Source organism: Calonectris borealis, chromosome 10, assembly GCF_964195595.1.
Source record: "Calonectris borealis chromosome 10, bCalBor7.hap1.2, whole genome shotgun sequence".
NCBI classification, from domain to species: domain Eukaryota; kingdom Metazoa; phylum Chordata; class Aves; order Procellariiformes; family Procellariidae; genus Calonectris; species Calonectris borealis.
This window is the reverse complement of record NC_134321.1, coordinates 20,131,533-20,153,147: the sequence shown is the minus strand read 5'-3', so window position 1 is coordinate 20,153,147 and position 21,615 is coordinate 20,131,533. Positions and strand designations below refer to the sequence as shown.

General features: G+C 52.4%; 1 protein-coding gene across 1 annotated transcript in view; it reads right to left on the bottom strand.

Annotated features, from left to right (window-relative positions):
- DAG1 (dystroglycan 1) overlaps positions 1-21,615 on the bottom strand; it is a 53,751-nt gene that overhangs the window by 3,509 nt on the left and 28,627 nt on the right. Inside the window, exon 2 of the mRNA XM_075159290.1 lies at positions 12,731-13,140. Coding sequence (XP_075015391.1) covers positions 12,731-13,012 — 282 coding nt within the window. The 5' untranslated portion in view covers positions 13,013-13,140. The remainder of the gene's footprint in view (positions 1-12,730; positions 13,141-21,615) is intronic.

The following is a 21,615-nucleotide window of genomic DNA, read 5'->3' as shown; positions in this document are numbered from 1 at the left end:
ACCAGCTTCTCAACAAGCAGCAGCAAATCCCGAGAGCTAAGCAGCCGCTTAAAACACAGCGTCCTCCTGCGCTGCCAGAGGAACGGCAAGCTGGGGACGAGGGAGGGGAGCAAAACCCGACATCTGGCCAGTACAGCACTGCGATGGCCAGCAGGGCAGGCAGGGACATAGCGCACGGGCTGGAGCGCTGCTGGGCATCGCACCAGCCTGGCTTTATACTCAGCGTTAGCTTAAAATGAAGGATTTCACTTTCATATAATAACTTGCTTCTGCAGACTAGAAACACCAGGCGGCTTTGGCCCAGACCGCAGGCACCTCAGGACTCCAACGCACTATTTACTACCTCTTTTAGGTCAACAGCAAGACTTTTTTTTTAACACGACTTGTGGCACAGGTTAGTGAAGCACGGTCCGAGAGCACAAGCCTCCCCTTCAAACTGTGTGGTCCAACAGCAGGGGCAATGTATGCAAGGATGGCATTTCCATACGCTCCAGAGGAGGGAGCTGGCGGTAACCTCACCGGCTGCCTCCGCTTCCCAACGTACTCATTTGTGCCTTTCCGAGCCCACCCTCCTCTTCCAACCTCGGGTCCCCTTCCCAGCCAGCCCAGGTCCGGAGCCTTCAGATCCCCATTTTGCGATTGCAGAGAAGACACTGGTTCTCTCCAAAACGTCACCTGCATGGCTGACACCCCGCCAAGGCGCTCCCCACCCCGAGCAGGGGAAAGCCTGGGCACCCCAGCCTCCCACCCTGGGTCATAGCTGAGGGTGGACACGAACCCCGCAAGCCTCCTGTGCCCAGCAGCTGACGTCTGTCCGTCTGCGCTACAGCCGCTCGCCGACCATGAAGCACAGCGGAGCCGCTCAGGCTGCACGCTGGAAGGGGTGACATTTCCTGGGGCTGTAGGTACCCCATGGCAAGTAACCTGAGCTTGACAACCCCCCCGGGCTTGGAGGCGTTCGGAAAGGGCCCCGGCTGGGCTTTCCAGAGCTCACCACGAGGTATCTCCCCCCACACCCAGAGGAAACAGGACGTTTTGGGGCCCACGGAGACAGATTTAGCCGCCCGGTCGATGCTCTGGGCTTGCTGCAGTCCAATGCAGAGCCGCGTTCCAGCTCTCCTCCTGAAAGGGTGCTTTGGTTACTCTGCAATTCTGTAAAGCTCATACATATTTCATAATTTATCCAAACACAAAGCTGGGCGAGGAGCTTCGCAAGGAAACCTGCCTGGCAGGAGTGTCCCCACATCCGGCAGCGGGCGCAGAGATGGGGCCGGACTCGCCAGACCTGCCTAACCGCAGGGAAAGCCCCTGGGACGGACAGACGAGGAGCGATGCCCGGTGCTGCAGGGCTGGGCAGACTGCGAGCCCTGGCTAACTCTCCCACCCCCCCGGCTGCGGGCAGGATTAGGCAGCCCGCTGAAAGGCAGAGCAGCAGGGCTCGCAGACTCCCCCCCCGCTGCAGATTTCGGCACGCTGAGGGGTCTGGATGTGCAGCTCTGCAAGGGTAACGTAGGATCCGAAAGTCTTCTGGCGAGAGCCGCAGAGGGTTTCGGCTACGACCGTAGGGGCAACACCCTCATTCCTCTCCTCTGCAAAGGATCAGCCCCGTTCCGGCCAGCCTGGACAAGCTGGAGAGCGCATCATGAGACACACGCTGGGTACAGTTTATAGAGCAGAGTTTAAAGCTGTTAGCACAGCTTTTAGTTAACTCCTCAGCAGCAATGTCCGAGAGCAGGAAATTAAGATTCCTGCTTACGCCAGACAGAGGAGGCCGCCGCACGGGCCATACGCCCCGATGTATCCCACCCAAAGCGAGGCGCTGGGGCGAGAACATCCTTCCACTCAGCTTTGCTCTTCACCCATGGGTCTGGCAGAAACCAGGGGGGTTTGGCAGCGCTACTGCTGCGGGCACCCGCTCCCCCACCACAGCAAGAACAGGAGCTGCTTTTAGCCCGAAGGAAAACCAGCCCTTCACCTGAGATGGGCACGCAGGAACAAAGGACCAAATTGTCCTTCCTTGGCAGCTCTCCTGCCAAGAGAGGACAAAGGCAGGGTCTCATCCTGCCCAGCCAGAACCAGGGTTGACCGGCACTTGTGTTCCTTTAAAAAAAAAGTGTCATTTCATTGCGCCCTCTAAAAACTGAGATGCCAGGACAGCACCCAGTGCAATCCAGCATTTACATCAGCAGGAGCTGGATGGTGCCACTCTTCGTCCCCTTGTGCCAAGATTAGCGGCTAACCTGCCCACTGGGGAGGAGGAAGGGCAGGGCTGGGCACAGGTTAGGAACAGAAACACAAGGAGCCAGGACAAAGCCGCAGCGTTACTGAGGCTTACACAATCAAGAAGAATAAAAACTTTAGTAGTGAGTGGTTAAATGCACACTGAACGTGTAATTTCAGGCTACATTTGGAACAAATCTTCCCCTTCCATGCACTCTGCAAAAGCCCTTAATTACAGGATCACACACTCCACAGAGCTCTCCTGCGAGCTGGGGTTTTCTGCTGCTCCCTCCTCCCCGGGCACGGCGCATGACTCGAGGAGGAGACGTACAACGAGCATTGCTTTTAATCTCACGTCACAAGGCGATTCTCTTTTCAATCACGTGCGCTCCTGTGTTTGATAGCCAAACTCACTTAGGAAAGGGAGCCAACCCCACGTGCAAAAAGGACAGTGAGGGAGGCACAGGCCAGTCTGAATATTTCTGCTTGGAAAACCATTTTTAACCGACAGTTTGCATGTGAGCTCACGTTCGTAAGAGCCCACGCTAGAAAATGAAACTGCAGCTAGACAGATTCACACTGAAAACTAGGCTCTCCTGAAAAACAGAAACAGGCCAGGCAATCACCTACCGGGACAACTTGTTCTAGCAGAGATGCGACGGCTGCAAAACATTTATAAACCCACTTAAACTTGATTTAAAAAGAGCTGAGCTAGTTCAGCTGTATTCAACCTGCGAGGAGATGTGGACTGTTTCTAAGGGTTCTGCAAGAGGTGATTCAGAAAATCAAATTTATGTGTATTATGCCTATGAAGCCCATGAAGATGCCTGTGCCTCCCCTGGGAAATCTTTAGGAAGGCAACAAGTCTTCGATGCCGCAGCTCTGCTTTAAACACGGCTGCTGCCCTGGCAGCAAAATTCATCCATGTTCGCATGTCAAAGGAAGAGCCCCGCAAGATTAGAGTAGATAATCAAAGCGGTTATCGGGCTGAATAAAAATACTTGTTCCTAAATGAACGCTAACCAGCAGAGCCCTCGGCGTGGGTCTGTCCTGGTCACGGTCGCTGCTGTGTTCGTGGTGGCATGAAACCGGGAGCGGAGAGCCCTGGACTCTGTTCTTGCAACGTTTCCTTCAAATATTGTTTCAAAGGATATTTGTTAAGGCTATACATAGTTAATGATTTGGGATCTCTAGTTTTCATGTCAAAAGTTTTCCAGTTTTCTATGTATGCAATAAATATCAGCCTTAAGCCCTGCCATTTCCCTCAAGGGGTCTGGTTTCAAAATAACTCTTCCGTTGCTCAAGGAAAAAAAAGGCTGCCTTTGTTTTCCCATTATTTGAGATAATTGTAAATGAATGCGTGTTGGGTAAAGATTACACAAGCCTGGCAGTGTATTGAAGACCATTAAAAAATTAGCCATGTTCGCGATTTTAAATACACACAGTGGTCTGGCTGGCTTTGAAGACCTTGTTCACAAAGTCCTTTCAGATATACATGGCCCGCTATTTTTAGGCCAGCCAAGAGCAGTCAGCTCATGAGAGAAGATAGCACAGTTTGATTTGTTTTTTTAAACTTAGATCTTAAAGCCCTGTAGCCAACAAGACAAAGATAAGCAAAGGAGCAGCGAGCAAAACTGCTGCCTCTGAGGGAATTCAGGCAAAAACCGCATTCTTGCCTACAAGAGTGCCCTCTAATCCTCCAAGTATTTAGTCTTCCTCCTCCTGATGAATCCTCCAAAAAGGAGACAGGTACCGTAGGATCCTGCCACAGGTCTCCCTTTGGCAGACCACTATGAAATCCTCCCGGCCCTGGAGGTATCCGATGGGATCTCCCCAGCCCATGCTGCCAGACCCTCCCGTGGGCAGCAGCAGCAGCCAGGGACTCGGCTCCTTCCCGCGCCCTTTCAAATCAGTCCTAAAAAATTCCTGACTGCTTTTGGGCAGGGGTGAGCACAGATACTCCGGCAGCTCTGCCAGATCTCCCACCAACCCCTTCTCCCCGTGTCCAGCTGTTCCTGAGACACAGACCCCCGTGCCAGGGATTTCATTTGGGTTATAATTACTGATGACAGTTTACCGTACGACAGACTCCCCTTCTGGGTTGCTCCTTCGGCATTACCCTAACAGAGGGCCAGGAATGAAGAGCACCCCGGCTGAGCCCTCTCTACACCTGAGCAGAAGCCAAGCTGAACTGTGCTCAGGCTGACTGACCTAACCCGTGTTAAACCAAGTCTGCAGTGCTCAGGCTTCTGCAAGCAATTAACCAGCGGGCAGGGGAGAGAAAATGGAAAGGAAGACAATTCAAATGCAAATATAGCTGCAGAGACAGAGTCAAACCTAAGCTGTTTGCCTAAGCCCAAGCTTCATCTTAACCCCCTGCTAATGCAGCAGCACGGAACAGTTCTGTCAGCAGAAGCAACAGGCGGTTTGGGGTCTCAGCCCCAAACCAGGTATGTGGGCAGGCAGATTTCGGGCTGCCTTGTCCCGCACGGGCCAGAGAAGTGGTGGTAGAGACATGGGTTCCACATCTGCCCCAGCGCTGCTGAAGCCGCAGGCACGGCAATGATTCGTGGTGCTGGCACAGCCAACCTGGAGCCAAGAGAAACAATGAGAACATGGGGCTGCAGGCTCCGAGTCAGAGGATTGAGTCCTCTTTTGGGAGGCATGCTCTGCCCGTGGGTCCATCGGGTGTGTTCCTCTTCCTCACCAACATGAAGATGGAGCCAGTGACTGCAGGTGTGGAGTGTTCATGCAGCCAAGCTGCGCGGGCACCACTGCCCCGGGCAGGTCCTGCAGCAGCAGAGGCTGCTGCACTGGGTCAGGGAACACGATGGCTCAAGCCAGGAGCTGGACAAGCCTCAGACCGCAACAGCCGCTTCTTTGGCCCCAAGGAACAGCCCTGACAGGGAGGCTTGGCTGAATGCAACCAGGAGATGGTGCGAGAAGGAGCCTCCAATCTTACAACGCCCTTCCTTTTCTCAAATACAGCAGAACTGCAAACTAGGACATCAGACGGGTCTTGCCTAGAAACACAAGGCCCAGAAGACAGTGGCGAAAGGAGGATGGGCACCTCTCGGAGCCCTCTGCTCACCGGGCACAGCAACGGTGCGACTGCACAGTGCTGCGCTGTGGGAAAGCTCAGTCTGAAGAAAGGAAAGTTGCATTTACTTGGCACAGCGAGCAGGGAGGAATCGCAGCGCATGCACTTCCCTGCAGAGGGGACTGCGATACCTGCCAGAGCTTTTGGGTATCTTCAGCAGACAGCGCTCTTCTGAACTGCTGCGTGCCTTGGATGAAAGGCACAGGAGCTCACGGACAAAAACAAGCTGCTCCAGGACATTTCATGCAGACGCATCTGCCTCTGAAAGTCTAAAAACAGCCCAGAGACTTCACTGGTTCTCAGAAGTACGTCAGCCTCGGTGACCCAAGTCTTCATTACCAGCAGGAGCTCACCACCTCTGTTCAGAGACTGAAAGCTATATGGGAACAGCCGGTAATTGGTGCTTCCTTTGTGCACAGGACGCTTACACTAATCCCGCATTTCGGCTGGTCCCAGCGAAAGCCCTGCAAAGCTCTTCCTGCATGTCTCCGTGCATTGAAGCTGTTGCCTTAGAAAAATCAAACCTTTCAGCTCAGAGAGCTGAGCTAAGGAAGAACAAGGCTGCAGAGGCTGTACCACAGGTCCTGGCCCTTGACTTCAAGTTCAAACTTCAGTCCCTGAAGGACCAGGCAGCAAAGCTACTTGAAGTAGCTGCTCTACTTTTACGTGCTCATGAAAACCTGAATGAGAAGTTTACATGTCTGCTGCTAATCTGCGTTTTCCAGCCATCGAGCAGGCAAGCGAAGCCTCACGCACAGAAATCAACCCCCCTCCTTTGCGGATGCAAGCGTAGGGCTGCGCGGACGCAGCCTGCCCGAAGAGCGGTGCTTTGTCTCGCCAACTTCTTTACGATCAGTAAAATGGCTTCGCAACAGCGCAGGCTGAGCGGCTACGCCCAGCTCATGCCATCCTCGCATACTCCTACCATGACGGCTTCTTTTCCAGATGCGCCTCTGTGTTTGCTATAAGGGCACTATTCAGCGTCCCACTCTGCCTGGGCAAGGGAACACAACAGCTGTTTCACTGGGAGGTCACTACAAAACATTGAGTGTCCCAAGAAATCCTTCTTTCATCGGTCCATGCAAGCAGCTTGGAAGGATTTGTTTAGCCTTATTGTTGGAGCGGGAAGGCGCAGCCCGCCCGCGCCAGGGCTGGGGTCAGCACGGGCTGCCCACACCCCGCTTTCTCCCTTGTTCAGGGGGCGAGCGCAGGGCAGGAAAAGCCTCAAACAGCTTAAAAAAAAAAAGTTCAGTTGGGCTCTTCTTTCAGCGCAACTTTTTATAAGTGAAAGGCCAAAGGGAAGCAAAAATACCACACAGCAGGGATGCCAAGTGCTGGGGGTTTAGCGCTGCCGCCGCACAGCTAACCAGCCCCGGCAATTTATTCCTGCCATCAGCAGATTGCTGGAAAGCTGGCATTCAAGAGCGCGGCGAGGAAAGGCGAGCCAGATCCCGCAATCTCAGGTCGGCTCCTTCGCAGGATTCTCCTTACCGTCGCATTCCTCAGTCTCCCCGGATGCGCAGGGCAACAACCCACAAGAGCAGGACAAAACAAGGAACTTCCCGGCCCGCCTGAAAAGCTAGTTTATAATTAGATTGAGTCACATTTTCCACTCCTCCAAATTCAGAGCTTGTTACTAAGCGTGCACTGAAAATGCCAAATTCCCCGACTCGGTCTTGCTGCAGGAAAAAAGATAAGCGGCCCCCTCGGCCCCCCAGCAGAAATCTTATCAGCTCATCTTATCGCTAAGATTGCAGCATGGCAGCTAAGCAAAGCCCTGCCCAAGAAGTCCTTTGCCTGGACCTGTTCCAGGCGCTGCCATTTATCCCCGTGCACTCCTCTGTAAATAGCGGCTGTTGCTACACCTCCTGGTTAGTCAAAGTGCAAGAAAACTGGGGACCCCAGGGACGAGGTGAAACTCAAATGCTTCGACACAGAGAGCCTTTTAACTTGATGACACAGCCCCTCAGGAGCGCTCTGTGCTTGTCTTCCTCCTTTGAGAAATGCCACTTTAATAAAATTCACGTTCCGTTAAAAAACTTGTTGAAATAAGGATCATTGCAAGGGGGGGGGGGGAGGGAAATAAATCAGTATTTCATGTTTTTCTTCCCTGAAACTGAGAGTGTCCTGGCACTGCAGGCTGGTTGCTGGCATCCAGCCCTTTCCTTGGGGGTCGGAGCAGGGCTGAGGCGAGCAGCACAGCCCCGGCAGCAGGTACTCGATGTCAGGACTCCTGCAACCCAGTCCCCGCGGATCCTGTTTATAAAACAAGGTCCCTGAAGTCTGATGAGAGTAAAGCTGTTCAATAAAAGCCACTTCAACAGATGGCAAATAGAACAACCATTGGAAAAACCAGGCTCCTGCTTGGAAAGCAAGACTCCTTTTTCCCCAGATTAATATCCAACGCTCTGATAAGCCCCACAAACCTGCTGCATAGCTGCACTGTGTAAATCAACTACCTGAGTTAATTCAGTTGTTCTAATCACTTTGCCACCAGCTATGTTTGCATACAGCGACAGCTTCTTGGGGCCCCTGCTACGTGTTTTATCTGTCTTCCCGACAAGCCCTGGTGAGACTGTGCACTTCAAAATGAAAAAGAAAAAAAAAATCAGGAGCCAAGACACAGCCAAGAACAACAAGACTTAGCTGTGCTCACCTGAGAACTTCTCCTTAGCATCAGCTAATGAACCTGAGCAGCAGATCTGCTCCGTGGGATCCATCCCGTACCTAACGCTCCCAGGACGAAGGCAGGTCGGCAGCTTTATGTACCTTCAAGGAAGACCCAGCAAATCACCCGCTCGCGCAGGGATGTGCCTTGGGAAGCAGCGCACACCAGGAGTCTCTCTCCTTCCAGCATCATTTATAGACCCCCCTTTAAACCAAAGCCATTAAGTTGCATGCCTTTATGTACTGTGGGCATATGCATTTAGTGTATTGGACTGTGCAAGGGCTCAAATACCTTGTGGGTACACTGGTATTGGAGGGAACTGGATTTATCCCTGCATCCCAAGGGAAAGGAGCAGGTATTGCCACAGCAGTGCCAGTTAGTGACTGTATTTAATACTCTGATCCAAGTGCAGTGCCTGGCATTTCTGGAGAGGCGTCTGCAGCCCAGATGTCTCCTGTTCACTGCAGCCACCCTAGAGAAACACCGTCGCAGCCTCTAGCCAGAAAGCCCTTCTTGCAGACTTGGAGACGCCAGATGCTTTCTACAGCAGCTTCCGCACCAGGTCGGATCAACGTCCTGCATGCAGGATGGAGGTAATCACCACGTAAATGCCCTCTTTTGTGTGGTTTTTCTTTCATGGGCCAAGGCCAGTGCCAGCTTTCCCAATTTGTGGCAGGGTATCATTGTCGGTGGGATGAGTGGAGAGCCATGCTTACTGCAACAGCCACCATCCCAAACGCTGACAGAGGTGCTATCAGCGTTAGTGCCACTGTCCTCGCCTCGATTATTTGTGTCACCCAGACAGCAATGGGAGGCTTAGATTTTCGTACAAGAATGGGACAACCTTAGAGACGGGACTAGCAGACCTCAGAGACCAAGACCAGCACTGCAAAATCAATGATCCCACACCTCACCTAATGTCCTCTTCTGGGACCTCAACAACTGGAAGCAGAAAAAATTACAGACCTGGATATTTCAGCTGATGGCAAGATGTCTGAGCCAAAGTAAGGCAGACATGGAAAAGCGAACAATTATAGTATATATCAAACACGGTTATTTATAAAAGAAAAGGAAGTTTTGATGCCTTTATATGAGGCTCTGGTAAAATTTCATCTAGACTATTTTGTGTAGCTGTGATCATGCAAACATAAGAAAAATAAACTCAAGCTGGAAGAGGTGCAGAAGACAGCTGCAAAGATGAGGAGAGGAAAAGAAAGCTTATTTTATGAAAAAGACTGAAGGGGCTGGCTTGCTTAACCAAATAAAATCAAAACAGGGGAATATGCCTGTCACTTATAAATACATAAAGGAAGTAAATATTATGAAGGTAGAATTGATTTAAGCTAAAGGGCAGCACATATAAATATTTCTAGCCATCTCTAAATTTAGGCTAGAAGCTGCATTTTTAATCAGAGCAGCCAGATTCTGGAGCAGCTTCAAATGGAAGTGGCAGGAACAGGAAATCCACCTGGTCTTTGGTCGGAGCACGATCTGATCTTCACAACAGGACACAGCTGAAGGTAACGGGTCAGAGGGCGCCCAGTCGTCAGTGGAAACGGGGCAAGGAGATCGTCAGCCATCCACGACTGATCGTGGTGAGGGTACCAGCGCCAACGCCCCCGGTTATCCTGCTCCCAGCCAGGAGCTAGTGGGAACCTGCACACCTTTGCGCTACCTGTCTGCGCGGCAAGGGTTTGTACGATATGCGGAGATCGGATGTTTTAACCAAACTCTTGTAAAAATGCCAAGGTTTTGGTGTCAAATGCGGCAAGAAGGGCTGCAAGGTGCCAAGCTGCTGTTAACCCTTTTGGGAAGGGTTTTCATTTCCGAGACCCCTTCAGACACCAGGAGAACAGTCTTGCGGCGAGCAGCCTTGCTGTAGTGAGGAAGCTACCAGACAGCATCTGGACTGAACCGCCACCGAATTCAACAGCTGAAATACCTGCAAAGCTGCGGCCGCCCTTCAGAGGACACATTAATGCCCGACCGAGGCACCCGCTCAGCAAGACCAGGCACAGGCGAAGGGGGTTTCTAATTGCCAGCCATGAGTTACTACGGCCACAAAGCCTTGCTGGCAGCTGGCTCTGCGCAACACAGAAAAGAGACTCTGAAAATTAAGACACAAAGTAGTTTTTAAACTACTTTTCTGCAGGTCCACCTTTGCATCTTGCATCTTTGCGTTAGAATAAACTTGCTTTTGTACTTAGCCATAAAATCTCACCTGCTCTTGAGCAGCTTGGGGGTGGCAGGGAAACACTGGCGACTGCTCCCAGGAGCGCGTACCTGATTGCGCACAGAGCCCACAGATCTGTGCAGGAGCGCGTGCCTGCGGGGCGCTCCTCCGCCACGCTGCAGATGCCTGGCGTTGTTTCCATCCCACAACCAAGTTTGTAGGGAAAAGTATTTTGTCTACAGCCGGCTGGAGTCTGCTAACAAGCAGGGAGAGGATCTGAGAAGCAGCTTCAAGGCCATCCCCACCACAATACAAACCGAGCCTAGAAATAATCAGCGGGAACTATCTAGAAATGAAGCAATCACACCTTCTTCAGGCTCCAGATAGGAATCTCCTGGGAGCTTGGGGACATCAACCGTCAGCTTTTTTTAAAAAAAATGAAATTATAGCCAATTTCTTAGAAATTGAAGGGGACTGAGTATAGGCAACCACATCTCATTGTAAACTCCGACCCACTGCTTCATCTCAAAGGGCACAGCCCCTTTTTCTTTCTTATTAGGGTTTAAGTACACTAGTTAGCAAGATCCAGAAGTATTACGCTTTTACTGCTCTGGCTGAGAAACGCAAGGCAGCCTGAGAAAAAGACCAGAGCAACTTGCCCTGAAACTTTCCAGTAAAACAAAAATGCACCCCAGCACCCAAAATTGCCTACGCAGTTCTCGCTAGCCAGGAATCAAATCCCCGTAGCAAAGGTCAGCTGTGCTCAGCAGCCAACACACATTCTCTGCAAGGGAGAGACCTTCCAGATACACCAGCTAAACGAGGCTGCCAACAGTGCCCTAGAGCCTGCTGCACTTCTAAAATCAATTTCAAGGTGAACAGATGCAACACGCACTCGGGCAAGCCCACAGACGAGCGTGAAAATCGCTCCCAGCGTTTGCTGAACTACACACAACTAGCAACTGTTGGGTCCTGCTCCAGCCCAGGCCATTTGCATCTCTTCAGGCATCTGTTGGTGTTAGCAAACACGCCTCAACACCAAAGTGGCAGAGGTATTGTTTGAAGCTACCAGGAGTGGAAATAATCTATTGGAGGATTTGCCTGCACCTACCGGAGCTATCACAGATTACTTTTGTGCCAGGAAAAAGAGACTGAGGAAGCTGCGGTGTTATACAAACACTGAAAATTATTCTTGCCATCAAAGTAGCCATTAGACAACACCAGAACAAGCCACTCTGATGCAAAATCCCAAACCAAAGTTATCATTTCCATAACACAAGATCTCACCGCACCCATCTGGACCCTTGCAACCCACTGCTATACAGGTGCCCCGCACGCAGAAAACAGGCAGTGGTTAGAGCAGGGCAGGCTCCACCACCTCCCGTCCAAGCCAGTCTCCTCGGCCACAGAGGCAATTAAATGTCACAGCCTTTGCTTTGAAACCAGCTCGTCCCCTTCTCCGACTCCTCTAGCCAGGGGCTCACCCACCACCTTCCTCCTCCCCATCTGACCGTCTGTCAATAACAGATGCATTCTTCAGATTTTCTGCCTACCACTGGCACGTCGCGGTCCCGGCACCCTCGCTGAAGCCAGCGAGATCACGTATTTGGATTGAGATAATTGCGTGACAGTAGGCAGAGCTAAAACAAACCTGCCTTCAAGGAGAAGCTGAGATGTCAGACTTTCTCCCGACTTGCTCTCCATCTCCCTCTGATCTTCTGAGACACACCAGAAGGTTGTCTTTTTATAATGTCTTCTAAATATGGATTTTTAAAACTATTTTTCCATTTTGCTCTTTGAAAAAAATTCCTGAGATCAGAAGGTAGTTCTGTTTAAGAACAGAATTTTCTGAACTCCGCATTATCCAAGCAAGCGGATGCTGAGAAGTTGTCTTCTCAGCACCCTCCCAGGAGAGGACTGAAGAGGAGCAAGTGTGGGTTTGGCAGCGTGCCTACCCTCCTCTGGGATATTCTGACACTTTCTTGCCCTCAGGACCGACTCCCAAAACTCAGATTTCAGGTGTCTGCAGTGCCAGCAGCATGAGGGTACGTCGGATAAAGAGAAAGGCTCCCATCTTTCCCAAGAGGACTTAGGGACGAGGTCAGGATAGACTGTGTCAAAGGCAGCCCAGAGCCCCGCTGGCAGAACAAGGTCTGTTTGTCTAGCAATGTTTTGTTACCACAGTGAAGCAAACTCCCCGAGCGTCAGAGCAGCAGCCCCAGGGAATCTGTGGCTCCCCAGATCCCGAGGCAACATCTCCTTATGAATGCACCCATCGTTCCAGGGGCCGAGTATCTCACAGTTTAAATACAGCCAACAAACCTGATCAGTCATCCCTGAGGGGAGAAGTCTCCTCTCTTCATTATAGAGGAAAGGAACTTTGCAATGAGGTGAGGACTTGAAGGTTTTGTTTGTTTTTTTTTTTTTTTTAAAATCCTTCTCCCATAGTCCTACAAAACCTTAAGGCTGCTTCACAGCACCCTCGTGACCCAGCCTGTTCGTGGGGTGACTAGTTCGACTCCTGCAAGAATATAACTGAGAATGAGCCTGAGGGAATGGCATTTCTCACCTGGACAATTTCTCCATTGGAAGCAATTAAATCCGTGGGGATGGAGACTCTGAAGAAGCGTCCCACCACGGCAGAGCTGTCCGGTATGCCCACCACGGCCGGCACAGTCTCCCGGAGGTCCGAGAGCACGGAGTGCATGGAGGCCTCCAGCTGGTTTTCCCAGTCCCGAACCACTTCTGCTGGCTCGCTGGGCCAGTGGCAGTGAGCAGAGGCTGCCAGCAGCAGCACGGGGAGCCAAGTCCTCCCCAGGAAAGGGGGCTGCAGTAGGCATCCAACAGTCATTCTTCCCGGCGGCCTCGGCGACGGTGCTCCAGCCGGAAAGGGGACCACAGGGAATCTGCAGGCTCCGCAGCGTAGGCAGGGGATCCGCCAGTCCTTCACAGCAGCCTCATCCTAGGAGTCCTGGGAACCTGCTTAAACAAAGGAAACCCAATCAGCACATAATTACAATATCCAAGCCAGCCAGCTAACACACAGACCTCTCTGCAATGGACAGAGGGCTACTTGCCACGCTACCCTCTTCGTTTCAGCTTTTTGATTTGACTGCAAAAGTCACCACTACCATTAAAGAGAGCAAGAGCTTCTCAGCTCCTCTTCTGACGCACAGCATCTCTAGAGAAACAAGATCCTTCTCTTTTCCATGCACACAACCATGTTTCTGCTGCTCTGGAGCCACAGCATCCTGACGTAGCCACAGGTAGGGAGATAGGGCAGATACAACCGAAGCCAAGACAGAGCACAGTGGTAATGGGTGACCTTTCAAGGCAAGCTGAAGTCAGGCTGGGGCTTCAGTGGATTTAAATGCCAGTTACACAGTATGAAGGTCCCAAGAAACCTTCAGTCCTCCAAAGTTGCCATCTTGACAGCTTGACGCACGACAGATGCTTGTGCTCCTCTGACCCATGAGCCTGGCTTTCAAGCCAGGTCCCCTCTCTGTTCCAGCTTTTTGTATTAGTATGTTTAAACTTGATTTGGGGTCTAGCAATATGCACCCCAAAAATCAGACTGGAGTAAGCTATGCACAGAGTGTCCCACACTGCTACCCGCCGTCCAGCTCCCTGCTGCTTGCACAGCTCGCCCGTCCCCACACTCTGCCAAGAAACCCCTCCAGCTCTCCCTCACTTGGTTGTCTTCTTCTTTCACTTGCTTCCTCCCCATCCCCACCCTCTCTCTGGTCCCCTGGATCACAGCTCTCCTTTCTCTCCTCTGTTCCTTCGGTGCATTATTTCCTTCGCTTCCCCAGCTGCTTCTCCCTCCAGCCTGCGTTCAGCCACGGCACACAGGAGTCACGGATCTCTACACACCCCCACGTTCCTCTTCACAGCCTCTTTGCAGAACAAGTGGGTTCATGAAAGAGGACAGAGCCATTTGAGGCCCCGGGGGAAGCCGTACTGCCCACTCCAGCGTCTCCATTTGCAGCTAGCACAGCCCTCTAACTAATCTGCGGTAACGAGCCGGGCAGTGGGTTATGCAGGACGGGAGGACAGACGCACAGACAGGCGGGTGTTGCTCAGGCCCCCGGGAGCACACGGGACTGGGCTTCCTCAGGCCAGGCACTTGCACGTCTTGAACCAACTCCTTTTTTCCCGGCTGAGAGAGAAGTGGCTCCAAATTCCCAGAGCAAACGCAGCCCAACCGCTAACCACTGGCTCCCAATCCTCTGAGCACAGCATCCATTTATTTTAGTCCATTCCAGCTGCGTTGTGTGACGCACATCAGGCCATCCCAAGAGACCCTGGAGCCAGACCGGGTGGGAAGGGAAATCCCACTGCGTCTTGCCCTTGCGGAGGTCCCGGGGCAGCACGACTGCAGGACAAGCTGTCCTGCTGCGCTGCGGCCAGGCAGGCGCGTGTTGCCCACCACGGGCTCGCAGAAGCAGGCAGAGGGCCTGTCCCTGCAGGCAACCAAGCCCAAGGTTACCACAGCGGGCTCTAGGAATAATAGGAGAGGTAAGATTTGGTTGCTCACCCTAAAATCTGCATTCTAGAGAAGCTGAGAGGTAGTGTGCAAGGACCTGCACACCCTCACCCCTCGATGGGCCTTTTCACAACAAACCACTGACGCAGAGGGGCTGACACCTCCCATGCCAGGTAACGGGCCCAGCGAGCAGTCGCAGCCAGCAAAGAGGGCTGAGGGTGGCGGAAATTATGAGCCGAACACAATAACCTCTGGCCTCCCCAAGGCAGGTATCTGATCTGACCCATCAGTCGCGGAAAGCCTGTCTCAGGTGAAAGGCAAAAGAGAGAGCAGAGGTGGAATAACATTGCTGGAAACTACAAGAGAGATGGGAGGATGGTTGGTGAGACATGCCAGCGTCAGAAGAAAGCCCATTCCCCCACCGCTCTTGTCCTTCCCACTGCCTGAACCGACTGGGATAGGAACACACCCGATGAAACAACAGGGAAGGCAAGGCCAGGCTCTTCCCAAAGGCAACTGAGCACATGGTGGTCTTCACCCCAGAGTGAGATGCCCAAGCTGCTTCTCCAGAGGTTATCATCACGAAAGATGAAGTGGCTGGGTGGGTAAGACCAAGTCACGCTTCCTACAGGACCCCATCTCTCCTACCAGCTCCCTGCGTGGTCAGAGGATGAGTCTGACACACACTGCAATTGATTTTGGGGGGACCCAGAGTCACCTCAGCGAGGCCACCGCCACAGTAGACGTTCCCTGGAGAATATCCAACAGGCTGTGAATGAGCTACAGAGACGGAGCAAACACCTGCAAGAGGTCCTGAGGAGGCCACTGATCATCACAGCAGGAAAACGGGGGACTCCCATGCCTGCACAGTGCCTTAAATAAGCAGAAAGCGGAACCACCTTCAGCCTCCGTGGAGTTCGGGGTATGGACGCTGCAGTGACAATGCCTTGTCCGTGAGCTGCATCTCCTGAAGCCTGCTCCTTGGAAAGTCCTGCTGCGCGAGGGACTAGAAAGCAACCCGCACAGCAAGTACAGGCAGGATCAGAAACTCGCCGGGAGCTTGGGGAGGAATGCGGCAGCAGCAGAACCCAGCAGCCCCGTGGCTGCTGCGGGGCCGAGATGCTATCAGCATGGAAACATGGCTGCCTCTCACAGCTGCGCTGAGCCTCCGCACCTGGGCAGAGGAGGAACGCCCCAGACAACCAGACAGACAGACACCCAGCACACAACCGCACGGAGCTGTAAAGACGCCTGGAGAGGTTCGGCACCACGTCTTCAGGCCAGCCCCTGCCCCTGGCCTGTCACGGCTGCAGCAGAGCTCGTGCACGAGCGTGGTGCAGCTCTGTGTGGCTCAGCCAAATGACGTGATCTGCCCTGGGGCGTTTTTGTTGGATGGAGAGGAGTATTTGGGCAGAAGGGAGCTGGTTCTTGATATCTGTGGCAAGCAAGAGAGGAAGATGAAGTCATCACCCATTGCAGAAACAATTATCGCAGCAGGCAACAAACACTGCCCGTCTGATACGTGCCCCTCAGCCAAGCAACACAAGCGCTGGCTGCGAAGATCGCGTGTGATGCTCACAGGTCGTACAAATTCAGAATTTCATTTTAGGGGAGCTACAGAAGAACAGTCTCTGCATATGGAAGCAGAGCACACAGGAGGTATACAAGGAATTCAGTAGCTGATAACAAAAGAAAAAAAAACCAGGAGAGCTGAGAACAAACTTGCACCACCAAAAAAATCTCTTAACACAGCTCCCCCTCACCAAACAATTGCCAGAAGCTGAAAGAGTGCCAGCCTCTCACACTGTGTGCTACGGAGGGAAGGCAGGCTGGCACACCTCTGCAGATAGCTGGAACAAGGCATCGCCCGCAGTGCTGAGGCCCACGGGGACTGTCACTTCAAGGCAGGATGGTTTTTGTGATAGGAGGTCCTCTGCCTGAATGCCGGTCGTCCTGCTCAGCAAGCCCACCAGCGGCCAGCACTGCAGGTCTCGCTGCAGCTGCAGAACAGAGCGAATGTTACCTGCAGCGAGGCTGGAACAAGCACTGGGGACGTGCGTGGTGCCTCTGTCAAGTTCAAAAGCCCAAACCGTTTCATGTGGTACTACCACGGGCAAAACACAGACTGACTTGTTTGAGACATCACCCCAGTAGTACGAGGAAAAAGTGTTCTGGATCATTGTCCACGACCAGCAAGTGGCATGGAGCTGGAGCACAAATGTCAACACTTCACACAAGCTCAAAACAGGGCCAAAACCCAAACGCAGATGGCATTCTGCAGCGGCCATCTGCTGATCTCCGGGAAGCATCAGGCCGTAGGGCCAACTGACTTCGATGGCACTTTCAAGTCACGAGGGAAGGCCAGACCACCCCTTCTCTACACGGCACAGTGCTCCTTCTTCCAGCAGGATCTGTACTGCCCAGTTCCGCAGAAGAAACACAAAGGTTCAGGTTAGTCCTGAATTTCAGGATGTTTCATTCTGTCTGATCTTCTGAAAGAACCAACTTTCTCTTTATCCTCCTGCTTCTGTGAGAGCTCTTTTGGTCTCAACTTTGAGCCTCCAGAGCGTTGGATGAAACATCAAAGTCAGTATCAACATCTGCTTCAGTCCTAGCGCGCGGTGCACGTGCCAATGTTGATGTCTGATCTCCAGTGCCAAACCCCCATCTCAGAGACACGGAACTGGGCCTGCTTGGTGAAGTTATGTTGATACGATGCTGCGCTTGATATGATGCTGACTTGTCAAGACAGTGCTGGAGCTTGCTCCTTCTCCATGCAGCTACAAGGCCCGCTGACATGTTAAGGACGTGCTCTACCTTCATTATTCAGGAACGCAGAACAGTGCAGACAGAAGATGGGAGGAAGGACTGAAAGGAAGGACTGACAGCAGGACAAAGTAGCTACTCCCAGCCACGCATCTTCCCAGAGACCTTTCCTTCCACACAGAATCAGAGGCGTGGGGCCAGGGGAAGAGTCCCGGCAGCAGGAGCGTGGCTGCCCGAGGAATCACTCCTCCTCTGTGGCCGATTACACCACCGCTTCAGCAAGAACCAGTGAAAGTGAAGTCTCCGTCCAGCTGTGTCTAATCCAATTGCTCAAGCACACAATCACATCACTGGGCTGCGGTAATTAATCACTGCCAGCATATTAATGCCACCGAGCCTAGCATGCAGAAAGCTCAGGTAACTGCCGTGCAATTCTCTACTCCAGATAAGAAGGTATTTAGGAGAGTTAGGAGGAATCCCACTTACCTGATTGCTTATTTACCAATATCCTCATTAAAGGAAGCACTAAACGAGTGGCCTTTCTCTAAGGAAGCAAACTCAGACTCGGCTAAAAAGGGCCAGTGCAACTTTCCAGAACAGAGCTATTGTCTCCGCAAAGATCTCTCGTGCGTGTTTCCACAGGAGGATCTCTGGGCAAGTCCCGTCAGCTACTGCGCGTCTGCGTGTCAAGGCAGCAAGCAGGAGGAATGATGAAATCCAGCGTCACCGGCCAGGCACACAAAGATGGCACTCTGCCGTACATGCTCCCTGGTCCAAAAACACGACAGCAGGCACCGACGGTGCCAGCCCGGCGGCACGGTCCAGGCAGAGGCGGCCGGTGCTCCGTGCACGTCTGCACTGCACTAAAGGAGTCTGGGGAGGGGGGCAGGAGGGAGAAACAGCTCAGAGCCAGCACGTCTGGGCAGAGCAGCCCATCACCAAGTTTATGAACTAATAGATAACAGTCTCCCTAAGATTAAGAGCATGTCAGTCTGCAAGCTTGACACGTTATATGCACAAAGAACACTCTGGAGCGTGAAATTTAGGAAACAGTAAGAGTTTCCGCACTTGCCCAGCTCCGGACGTACCCTGAAACAAAGGCAGCAGCCCCTCCAACAGCCTACGTTATAAGCTACGGGAACGTGCTGCAAATGACGCCGGGGGTTATTTCCAACCTCAATGGCTTCAGCCACGAACGTTCGCAGAAGATGACCCAGGCTCCAGACGCTGCTGCGCCGGGGATGAGTTACGGAAAGGGACATACAGGAGGGCAATTGCACAGAGACGTATTCGTCACGCAGACTAACGGGCACGCAGCTGCTGCAAGGGACCAGGCAAGGCGGAGGCAGGAAGATTCACCACTAGCCGTAGTTCCCCGCTCAGCTGCGCTCAGAGCGACGGCATCCTGTCCTGCACGGCGCTAACCAGGCATCTGCAGGGATGGTGGCTTTATACCGAGACTGGATGTCTCTCTAAAAGACAAGTTCATTCACAAGCTTTTGGCTTAACGCTGCCATCACAGTTGCCTGCCTATAGCCATGTGTACATCAAAACCAAAGTAGCAGGCAGCTCGGCATCAGAGATCGGACTGCAAGAGAAAGCTGCCTTAACAGGGAGCCCACATCAGTGCTCCTGGAGCCCTGGGAGCCCTTTCCACCCTCTGCCCCCCACAGCCAGTTGACAAGGTTGCCGTCATTAGCTGGTCACCCCAGACGCCATCAGCCCAGGAGGTACAAACCGAGCTGTACTCCATTCCTCGCCCTAAAACTGCATTTCAACACGCTCTTCTGCAGCTATGCCCACCCTGTATTGTCACCAAGTTAAACGCCCAACCGAACTGACACCAAGCTCAAAGGACACACGCTTAAAAAAGATGCTTTTTTCAAGTCTCATCCCTTCTTGTATTTCTGCATTGCTCGTCTCCAGCACATCTGGTGACAGTAACAGGAAACCCTGACATTGAAAAATAATCTAGAGGAGAAGAAACCAAACCCAAACAAACCCAAACCAGCAGTGCCAGGCAGGAAAGCAAGCAGCACCCTCCTGCTGATGGGGAACACGGCTGCGAACTGTCACTGACTTGTTGCTTCAAATCATACGTGCCACAAGCAGCTTCGTGAAGCTTGTACGGGAAGTGGTCACAGCAATCGACACCTCACAGCGGTTTTTATTCTGCTAGAGTAAGCACCACGATATTTAAATTTCCTGTAACTAAGAGAAAGCTTTCTACTGTCTTCCATTACCTTTTGTTTGAAAACTACAGTTTTGTGCCACCAAGAAGGGATGAAGCCTTCTCACAGCCCTCTCATTTGCACCTCATGTCTCCCCTTGGCCAACAAAACCTGCTAGTGGTTCTCCACCAGCCTGGGACCAGAGACACCGACCGATGCCTCTGCTCTGACGGACAGACAGCGGAGTGCTGAGCAAGCAGCGAGGGGAAGCTGAACCGCTCGAGACACCGCACAGGCTTTGTGTTCATTAGGACGTGCGATCTCTGGCACTTCCTGCAGAGCGAACGCAGAGGCACCTCCGAGATAGAGAGAAAAGATGCAAAAAGCAGAATTTCTCCTTTTTTTCCCCTGTATTGCATCTGCTTGTCCAGAAGCTGGGCCACTATACTGTCCTTCCCAGCTGGGGACTCTGCTCCCAGGGAGATTTCCTGCCCTGGAAAAGGTGAGCACCGAGGATATGCTCCCGGTAGCCCTCCCTCCAGCAAGAGCTGTGGCGGGGAGGAAGCAGCCCCGGCCGCCCCCCGGACCCCCAGCCAGGGGCACTCCTGCAGAGCTGCGTGCAAGGGGCACTGCAGAGCAGCAGCAGAAGCACGAAGGACACCAGAGCCCTTCTGCCAGCTGGACACGGTGTTTTTCTTTCCCTGCAGTGAACATTTCCCCTGCAAGGTGCAGCGATAAGACGACTTCTGGAGGCAAGCGCCTTCCCCAGCGTCCTGCAGCTCCGGGGAGGCAGGAGGGGATGAGTATGGTACCCACAAGCGCCTCTCGACTACGGACTTGCACGCTGACCTGACACGTTTGCTGGAAGACTGTATGGATGTCCCCCCGCCTGCCAATCCTGCTCGAGTGGCCCCTTGCAGCCCTGTGTGCTACTTGTCCTATGCTTGAGCCATGCCTCGAACGGCCGCTGCGCCTGACCCGCGGCAGTGACCAGCAGCCGCAGATTTTGGCTGGGCAAGACTTCTGACTCTTTGATGAAAGTTTCTGCAACCACAATCAATCCCTTCCTCCCACTTTGTTATTCCCAGACAGCCAACTCAGATCATATCTTCAAGTGCATTCAGTTGAAAGGAAACTCAGATATTATCTTCCCAAGTATTTAGAAGGCCTCAGAGATCATTTTTTCCCTGTAATTACAAACATCGCATTCAGGTAGAACTGCCATTTTCCTGGCTGCTGGCAGCAAGCAAATTAGGATATAAACACCCACCAAGGAGAGGACTCCAAATAATCACTGAGGACAGCTTCACCAGTGCCACCCCACACGTTAAACACTGCTTGCGCCCTCCGACCGAGCCCCGTCTCGAGGGAGGGCTGGCAGGGAAGGGCAACAGGGATCATCAGCGGTAGAAAATGGATCTTGCCCGGAGGAAGCTGGAGACCAAAGTGGGATGCACTGGGGCATGAAGGAACAAGAGCCCAGGCACTTCTCTAATAAAAGGACCAGAAGCCAAACTAACTTGAACCAGGCTCAAACCCAAACAAAATGAGAGCTTCCCCCAGGACCCAATGAGGTTGTGAACATGAATGTTAAAACTTCATGAAGGTTAAAAAAAAAAAAGGGTGGGATGGGACAATTTTACAGAAGGCAGAGTTACCACGGCAGCGTTTCTGGCTCGAGCAGCACTTCGTGACAGATAGCAGGATCCCGGGATAGCATTCAGGGAAATGATGACTCGCATTCCTCTCCAGGCACCTTCTCCTGGCTGTTATTGGAAAGGGCATATAGGCTAAATATACAGCTGTAGCAGGGCAGAGCAAGGGTCAGTCTGCCTACGGGCATGCAGTTTAACCTGGCTTTGGTTTCACTTGGGTTTCCAGTGCGTAGCCAGCCAGAGCAAGCCCCTCAAAACTCTACTTGTAACTCCTGGTTTTGTCTGGAAACAGAGCAAAATGTTTTTTTTACAAAATCCTAATATTTAATTCTATGTTTAAGGAAATGTAAGCTAAAGCTAATACTAAAATCCACAG